A 9,693-nucleotide genomic window follows, 5' to 3' on the forward strand; every position below is an offset into this window, starting at 1 on the left:
CCATGCAAGCCTCCATTAAGGCAGTGTGCATCTCATCTGTTTTGTGCTCTTGATCTGCACCAGCGTCAAGCAGAAAGCGAACCATATCCAAATGGCCTTAAAAAAAAAAGAACATAAATTTTTTCAAACTGTATTTCTAAAGAATTGAGTATTAATTTAATACATAAGCATTAAAATGGGGAATCATTTTCTTTCAGGTATCTATACAAAAATTTATGAGAACTTATTTTTCATTCGATAAAGGAGTGACAGTTTTACAAAGCTAATCCAAAATAATAGGCACACTCTCATCAAGGTATCTAGGTTATAAAGACTGAATTAGTAGAAAGCACATAACTCAAGTTAAGTAAAGCAATAATACTTATTCTTTGATTTAATCTATATAAACTATTTATCAAACTATCAAATCAAAACGCTGAAATCAAATAGAATGTCAGGTAAAATATGTTTGGATCATATTTCTCATAAAAACAGCATTAAAATAATGACCATAAACTCACTGTGGCAATGAACAGGCACAGAAAACTCCATTCAAAATAATTTCAACCCTCTGGATACATTTAATATATAAAAAGCCTTAATAGTAAGAAAAAGACAAACACTCCAGTAGAAAAATGGATGAAGGACATGAAATGGTTATTAAAAAAGAAATGTAAATGAATATTAAACAGAAAAAAATATTAAACCTTCCTATTAAACAAATGCAAATTAAAATGAGACACCATTTTTACTATCAAAATGGCAAATATTAAAGAGAATGATAATACCCAGTGTTGGTGAGGGTGTAGGGTGGGATAAAGGGCACTCTCAAACACTGCTGGTGGGAGTGTAAATTGGTTCAACCTTTCTAGAAGGCAATTTGGCAATTTGTATCAAAAGCCTTAAAAATGTCCATACCCTTTGACCCAGCAATTCCACTTCCAGGAATTTATCCTAAGGAAATAATCAGAGATTAGGCAAAGATGTCTGCACAAGGATGTTATTACAGTGTTTTTAATAATAGTGAAAACTGGGAACAATTCAAGTGTCCAACAACAGACAATTATGGTGCATCCATTTGATGTATTTGCAGAGACTACTAGTTCTCTACTCAATACCCACTCTTTCAGTCTTCCTTAATAACAGAAATCTGATTTTTATCTGAGTGGCAACATGCCTGACCTTTAAAAGACTACATTTCCCAGCTTTCCTAGCTATGTGTAGCCAATGAGATGTAAGTGGGAGCTGTAAGGCGTAACTTCTAAGAAGATTCCTTAAAGGTAGCTTACTGATTTGAAAGGCACTCCCCATTTTGCCCTTTCCCTCTTCATCCTTCCTACAATATAGATTGCTGGGGCTCTAGCTACCATCTTGGATTACAGGTAACTTTGAGGATAGAAAGCAGAGTAGGAAGGTAGAACAGAAAAACAGAATTCTGAGATCTTGATAGCAGCGGAACAGCTATACTAGCTCTAGACAGCCTATACCCTTGGACTTGATTTATGTAAAAAAAAAAAGAAAAAAAAGCTTCTCTTTTGTTTAAATCATTATTAATTTAGGTTTCATGACACATGCAGCCATACCCACTCCTAGCTGAAATAGTGAAATACTACGTGGCCATCAAAAGTTGTGTTACAAAAATACTTATTGAGATGGGAAATGTTCATGATATATTGCTAAATAAAATAAGCAGACTACAAAACAGTTAAGTATGCTTGTTTAGTTTAAATATATATATATATACACACACATGTTTATATATATGCTTAAAAAACACTGGAAATAAATATATTAAAATATTGCTTACATGCTTAAATCTTTAGGTGGTAATAATACATGTCACTGTAAAATTTCTTTTCCTTATGCTTTTCTGTGTTTTTGAGGTTTTCTGTATCAACTGTGATTATTACTATTATTTGAGTGTGCATTATTTTTGAAATAAAGATTGGAAAAATCATATAAAACAAAAGTTATTAAATAATGGAAACCCTCTAAATCTGTGCTACGAGTTTTCATTGACTTCATAGCTACCTGAATAAATCTGAATTAAAATAATAAAGAAACATACACTGTGAAATCATACTTCATGAAGTACAGGCTAAAATGGACTTTCTATATCATCTCTTACAAGTTACATAATTTGACAGCACAGGGAAAACATAAGTAATATAAAATTAATTCAAATACTCAATACTCAAATATTTAAATATTCAAAGCTGTTATGAAAAAAATTGTAAATATTCATATATAGAGAGAGTACCTTTGTAGCATGCAAGGGTAAGAGCACTTTCTTTGAATTCATTAGAATGAGTGTTGATGCCTGCCCCATGATCCAGAAGAACTCTTGCAACTTCCACATGACCTGCACTGGCAGCTTCCATTAAGGGGGTATGTCCATTTTCATTATGATCTTCTATATTTGCACCTTCATTAAGTAGCACTTTCACAATGTCAACAAATCCTCCAGCACAGGCATAAGTTAGTGCAGTATTTCCTAACGAAGAATAAAAAGATATACAGAATTATGATAAAATCGATACAATTATAACTATGCTATGCTCTAGTTCTACCTCTTCAATTCCCTTACATAAACCACTAGAACCATCATCTCATGTTCTTTTGTTCTACTGGTTAGAAGCATCATCTTAATTTTCTTACTAATTAAAAGATTTATTATAGGGGGGCCTGGGTGGCTCAGCTGTCTGCCTTTGGCTCAGGTAATGATCTCCAGGTCCTGGGATGGAGCCCCATGCTGGGCTTCCCGCTCAGGGGGAATCTGCTTCTCTCTCTCTCCCTCTGCCCAACCCCCCCCCCCCCGTTCTCTCCCTCTCTTTGTCTCAAATAAATAAATAAATAAATAAAATCTTCTAAAAAATAAACAAAAGATTTGTTATAAACAAGCCAATTTACTTATTTTCCTACTAGATTAAAGGTATGCGTCAGAAGGAAAGTGTACCTAAAACAATGAATAGTCTTACGAATAAATCTGCACAGATAAAGGAAAGGTAAAAGAAAATTAAGAAATGAATACACATAGAAAGAAAATGCTGAGGATTTCTAGGCTGTACAGTATTGAAAAAAAAGGAATAGTTTTGAATGATACATTAGAATATTTTAAATAAAAATATACTGAACGGGATTTTTCAAGATGACACTTCATCTTATTTGACAAGCTAATAAAGTAGGAAGATACAAATCCCCCTCACCATAACTCCTTCAAAAGAAAAATTTCTTTAAAAGGTCACTATCCTTTGGTTTGCCACTTATTTCTTTCCTGATTTTGTTTTGAGGATTTTTATTTATTAGAGGAGGTAAGGGAGATTGTTTAACTATTTCAGTATGGCACTGAAGATGATTATTTTAAAGATTCAGCAAAAAAAGTAACATTCCAGAATCTAATGTGTTCAGAATTCAACTGTTTGAACATTTTACACATATGCATGTTACTATCATTACAACTAAGACAAAGTGGTCAGCAAAATAGTCTACAATCACTTCTAGGAAGTCTTGCTCATTTATATTTAACATTCACTAAATGGTATGGAACAATGATACGCTTTCATTATGTAAATTTTTAAAAATCATGTTGTTGCCTCACTAAATCCAAGTAATCTTACTACTAAAACTGTACCTATAATTCAAGAGACATGACCAAGGCTCCTCCTATCTATGTGTCTGGGAAGTATAAACAACTAAAAGAATAACTCTTACTAGAATAGCTTAGCAAATGCATTCAGTACACCTGACATGAAAAACGCCACAGGGTAAATACTTGCAGGTTAATCTATAATCTAAAGTTAAGGCAGTTGGATTTAAATGAGATAAAGAACTGTATGATATACAGTTTATAATTTTGCCTCTTTATATATTACATATCATTTTGGCAAAAAGAAACTGTCTCTAGCAGAAAAACCGTCAATCTTAGCGAAATAGAATCTCAGTCTTTTGAAGATACCAAATTAATTTATATTTTATTCAGAGTTTCTAAACAAAGGCTAAGATTTTTCTGTAGGTTTACAACTGATTTTCCAGTTGTAAGAAATCACATTTTTATCTCTTAGGTTATAATTAATTATATCAATTTATTTTCCTCAAATTAACACACAATTTTCTTTTCTTTCTTTTTTTTTTTTTAAGATTTTATTTATTTAGTTGACAGAGAGAGACAGCCAGCGAGAGAGGAAACACAAGCAGAGGGAGTGAGAGAGGAAGAAGCAGGCTCCCAGTGGAGGAGCCTGATGCGGGGCTCAATCCCAGGCCCCTGGGATCACGCCCTGAGCCGAAGGCAGACGCTTAAGGACTGAGCCACCCAGGTGCCCCTAACACACAATTTTCTACTTACCTGTTGCTGACTGGGAGTTGACATCTGCATCATGAAGAAGTAATAATTTCACAATATCTAAATAACCTCCACTGGATGCTGCCATTAGGGGAGTTATGTCTCCTTTATTCCCTCGATCTTCAACATTAGCATGCATAGCAAGCAATACCTTTAAAACACATTGCACAAAGATAGAAACTGTCAGTTCTCATGATTGATAGTATTTCTAGAGAAATAAATGCAACATAAAATGTTAACTGCTCTTATCAAAGAATTTGTGTTATGCTTGGGATTATCTAGGAAGAAAACAGCAAAACTATGCTCCCAAGACAGAAACTAACTGGTAAACAGATGATTATTTCCCAATATTGGTATAACAGACAGAAAAAATTAAAAGAATTGAGGTAATCTGGATAAAATGACAATAAACCACTACTTTCCATTATAGCTGCATATTATTTGTAAAGACGAGTTGAAATATTACTATTACTTTTATGTGTTTCTTATTCATTAGAACAGTTTTGAGTAAATGGCAGAAAAATGCACCATGCCCAGTTACATGTAGGCAACAAAATTAATTATGTACCAGTTTCTATTTCACCTACTGCCCAAAAGGAAGGAATTTGGCCTCTAATGATCATTTCTTTAATTAGTAATAAAAATAAAACATCAAAATCTTTCCATAATTTCAATCCCTTGAGATAATTTCTGCTTACTTGTGCTAATTCATAATACCCTGCTGAACAGGCCAAACACAGCAGACTTTCTCCTTCTTCTGTATGTTCATTTACACTTCTGCCTTCATCTAGCAATTTACGAACAGCATTCACATCCCCATCTGAACAAGCTTCTGCCAGACTACGACTGAAAACAAAACCATCAACAATTAGCCAACAAAGAAAGACTCAGAATCCTATGATAATAAATTGTATTAAATACAAAGAGTCATACACAGAAAAATGTTGACACAGTAAGGAAAAAAAATGGTATGAACATTTTGTGTGTTTGTAATACTAATTATTCATGTTCGCACCAAGCCAGAAAGGTAATAAATTGAATATGAAAACAGCTGTCACTTTTATTTTTCAAAATGTTCTAACATATTGTCATATTAATTTTTAAATAAAGTTTTAAAAAGTATTAGATGCACAAGTTTTTAAACTCTACCAATGCAATAATTCCCAAAGGTATTTGGGATATAATTCCATGGCTTAAAATTTTATTTGGTAACAGAAGGTGTAGTCTATGTAAATATTTTGCTGCACAATTTTTAACACAATCAATAAATCTCAAACTTTAATGTGCATAGAAATCACCCATGTTTCTTGTTAAAATGCAGAATCTGATTCAGTAGTTCTGAGATGAGGTCTGGGATTCTGCATTTCTAACAAGCTCTAAGGTGATGCTGATGCTGCTAGTTAGGGACCGTATCCGAGTAGCATACACCTGGATTACTGAATTAGCAACCCATTTCATTTATTATTTACTCAAGCAGTCAGCTTAGAGTTTACTACTATAATCTTTAGAACAAGTAACTTCCTTAAAAAGAGAAATAAGATCTTACTCACTCTGGATTTCTTACAGAGTCTAGTATAGTGCATGCCACAGGAATGCTCAATGAAGCAAGAATAAAAATATAGTATCTATTTTAATGTCTGTGTAACATATATACATTTATATATCCATTTAAAATACAATATCCATTCTAATATATGTTTAGCTAAAGTTATAATCCCCTCCAAAAGACAGAATTAAACAAAAGTTGCTACTTCCCCAATTCCACTGAAGAAAATGTTTGATACCCAGAAAAAGTCGTTATACACATACGTGTCTACTTGTCCTGCATTGTGGCTGTTTTCTGCTCTCATCCGTGTCAGTGCAGCAGCAGCTTCGTCTAATGCACAACTTACTGAGGATGTCAATCTCCGGAGTACCTCAGGATCTGCAAAAGCTTTACCATCAGCAGTCGACAATTTGCCAATTCCTTCAGTGTGTGTCAATCAATCAGGTAGTACAGGGGAAGAAAAAGCAAAAAAGTGCAAATTGTAATTACATTGCTAGATACTATTATCTAGGGTAAAAACAGCATAGTCTCCATAGATAAGGCTGACAATCAGAATGTAAGATTGATATCAATTTTGCCACTAATGTCAAAAGGCCATCACATACCACGTCTTTACAAGGCCCATAATATTAATTTGTCCCATACCTAACTCCAAATGTAACTTAACATGATGCACATTGAGGTAAACGAATGAAAGTTCTTTCAAAATATACAGTCATACTATAAGATCTCTAGTAGAAGATCATATTTATACTATTTTCAGGGGTAATGAAGTGGGTATTCAGCACTCATACAACAAACAACCCAACAGTTTCTCCCTTTGGTTGACAGCCACCTAGAATCATCTTCTAGGGTAACAGTGTAAATTAAAATAAATTCATTCTAATATTTATTATGTGCTTATGATATACATGGCACTAGAGAGACAAAAAGGGATAAGGCATAGTTCCTGTCCTTACAGAGCTCAGTCTAGTAGGATTATTAGATGTCTAAGTTGCCAGTGAAACTTTTTCTCTAGATTCCTCCTCAATGAGGAATCAGTGACAACTGTAACAGAAAATTTCAATGATAATTTCACTGCCTGATCACTGCTGAAAATGAGAGAAAAACACTCAATAAAGTTTTGGAGAACAACAAGAAAAACAAGAAGGGAAAACATGCCCAATAAGATTTAAAATGTATTATGATGCCAGCAAATTATAACAGTATGATACTTACACAGAAACAGATAAATTATATCAAGGATATACAATAGAAACCAAAAAAAAAAGACCCTAGATCATTTGTGAATTCAATGTGTGATAGATGTGAAATTTCAAATCAAAGGAGATGGGAGGGCTTATTTCAAAAACACTTCAGAAATTGGTTGCCATTTGAAAATTAAGTAAAATCTCTAATTCACAGCATTCACAAAAATAAATACCAGATAGACTAAAGATTTAAATGTAAAACAAACAAACACCTGAAAAGTACTATTATACAATGCAGTATTTTTCTAATGCGGACGTAGGGGAGACTTTTCTAAGCATGAGACAAATTCCAAAAGCCACGAAATAGAAGATTAATACATGTGCTATGAACCATTTCTAATTTTGGTAGAAATTTCTATATAATTAAGCACAACATAAAATTAAGGCAAAATAAAAACTGAAAATATCAATACCCAATAAACTTATCATTTATAAAACGTATGATGCAACTTACTGATATTAAAGGAACACAAACTATGAAACTGACAAAAAAAATTGAGAAGTAAGGCCCTCTGAAACTGTTGATAGGAATGTATACTGGTACAAAGTTGGCAGGGTCAGGGCAAATTTGGCAAGTTATCAAAATTTTATATGTAAACATCCTTTGACACAGTGGTACCACTTTTGAATAATTTATCCTTTAAAGATACAAATAAGAAAAGCTACATATGAATATAAACTACAGCATTATTTGTGATATTGGAAAATAGGAAATAATCTAAACATCTCTCAATAAGGAACTGGTAAAATAAATGATGGTATATCTAAGCAACAGAATATTATCTTATCCTTTAAAGAAGGAGAAAGATAGGGCTGCCTGGGTGGCTCAGTCGGTTGAGCGTCCAACTCTTGGTTTCCTTGAGTCATGATCTCCAGGTCCCCATGCTGGGCTCTGTGCTGGGTGTGGAGCCTGCCTGAGATTCTCTCTCTCCCTCTCGCTGTGCCCCCTGCCTCCCCCACTCTAAAAAAATAAATAAACATAAATAAATAGATAGATAAAGGAGAAAGATAGACATACCATATTATAGAAGGACACTCATAATAAAGTAAAAAAAAAAAAAAAAAAAAGGAAGTTATATTATGTGTAATATGACCCCACTTCATTACTTTAAAAGTTACGTATATTTAAACATATACACGTATTTATAAAGCTACAAAGGAAAAAGTCTGGAAGTATATGTAAACCTTGACAGTGGGAAGGTTTTATTATCTACTTAATACATTTCATATTGCTTTAGCTATTTCTAATTGTATTACATTCATACTTTAGAAAATAATTTTAAAATTCTTCTTGAAATAGCTTTAATTTTCTTCCTAAAGTTTACTTACTTAAATGTCTCTACACCCAACATGGAGTTCGAACTCACGATCTTCAGATCACGAGTCACACGTTCTTCCAACTGAGCTAGCCAAGTACCCCTGAAATAATTTTAGTCCTTAATTTTCTCTAAGAATATCAAAAAATTTTAAAGAAAATTTTTTTCAGTTAAAATAGTGTCAAGAATTCTATCTTCCTTAAGAAGCCTAGTAATCCCTAATATGTTTTCGTAATTAAAAACAGAGTCTAGGGGCACCTAGCTGGCTCAGATGGAANNNCGTGTGACTCTGGATCTCAAGGTCATGAGTTTGAGCCCCATGTTGGGTGTACAGATTTACTAAAAAAATAAAGAATCTAAAAATTCCTCAATCACAACATCCAAAAAAGCAAATGAAAATACTGAAGCACAAAAAGAAAATATTCATCCAATAGTCAACTTGCACAGGTCTTAGAAAGGAGCACATCATTTTGAAATACATCTGACAGGGGCCCTGGGTAGCTGTCGCTTAAGCATCCAACTGGTGATTTCGGGTCAGGTCATGATCCCATGGGCTGTGAAATCAAGCCCAGCATTGGGCTCTGCGTTCAGTGGGGAGTCTGTTTGAGATTCTCTCCCTCCGCCCCTCCCCCAAGTCGTGCTCTCTCCTTCTCTTTCCATCTCTCTCTCTCTCTCTCTCAAATAAATAAATAAATCTTAAAATATATCTGACAATTTCTTTAGACAGAACATTCTATCCAACCATGTATGGAGTTTAAACTGTCAAAATACACAAAATTTAAGAATTCAATAGTTTTTGACACCTCCTGGAAGGCAGATAATCATTATTTTCAAGGTTTATTTTCTTTCTATCAATATAGGTATGAAAAACAAGCAATTCTAAGGTATCTTGCTGCTTATCCCAGACTTACTAAGAACAAAAAGAGAAGAAAATAGGGAAAGAAAAATGTTAAATGTACCAGAAAACAGCCCTGAATGAGAATCAGGAGATGCCCCGAAAAAAAAAGAAAAATGAGTTTAAAACCCTTAATTAGGGATTAAGGAGTAATACTCACAACATAAGTGAAGTGTGAGCCTAAATCAGAGAGCAAAAATGTACTACCACCAGTAAGCGAAGCTTGATCTGAGGAAGAAAAGGAAAGCAGAGAAGACTTGGAGAAGAGAGATGTCTTTTCTCCACATTTCTCTTTGCTCTAAGCAAAATAATTTAAGGTTCCAAAGCAAAGCAAAAACAAAACAAAGCAAAACAAACAAACAAACAAA

The 9,693-nt window shown here is 33.6% G+C and overlaps 1 protein-coding gene across 4 annotated transcripts in view; it reads right to left on the reverse strand.

Moving 5' to 3' along the window:
• LOC103663936 (ankyrin repeat and KH domain-containing protein 1) overlaps positions 1–9,693 on the reverse strand; it is a 120,328-nt gene that overhangs the window by 81,429 nt on the left and 29,206 nt on the right. For all 4 annotated transcript variants that reach the window (XM_040622343.1, XM_040622342.1, XM_040622346.1 and 1 more), the window contains exons 3-7: positions 6,128–6,284; positions 5,017–5,164; positions 4,322–4,469; positions 2,240–2,473; positions 2–96 (exon numbers count right to left, since the gene is read on the reverse strand). In XM_040622343.1, the coding sequence (XP_040478277.1) occupies positions 2–96; positions 2,240–2,473; positions 4,322–4,469; positions 5,017–5,164; positions 6,128–6,284 (782 nt within the window). The remainder of the gene's footprint in view (position 1; positions 97–2,239; positions 2,474–4,321; positions 4,470–5,016; positions 5,165–6,127; positions 6,285–9,693) is intronic.

This window comes from Ursus maritimus, unplaced genomic scaffold, assembly GCF_017311325.1.
Source record: "Ursus maritimus isolate PB19 unplaced genomic scaffold, ASM1731132v1 scaffold_5, whole genome shotgun sequence".
Lineage (NCBI taxonomy): Eukaryota > Metazoa > Chordata > Mammalia > Carnivora > Ursidae > Ursus > Ursus maritimus.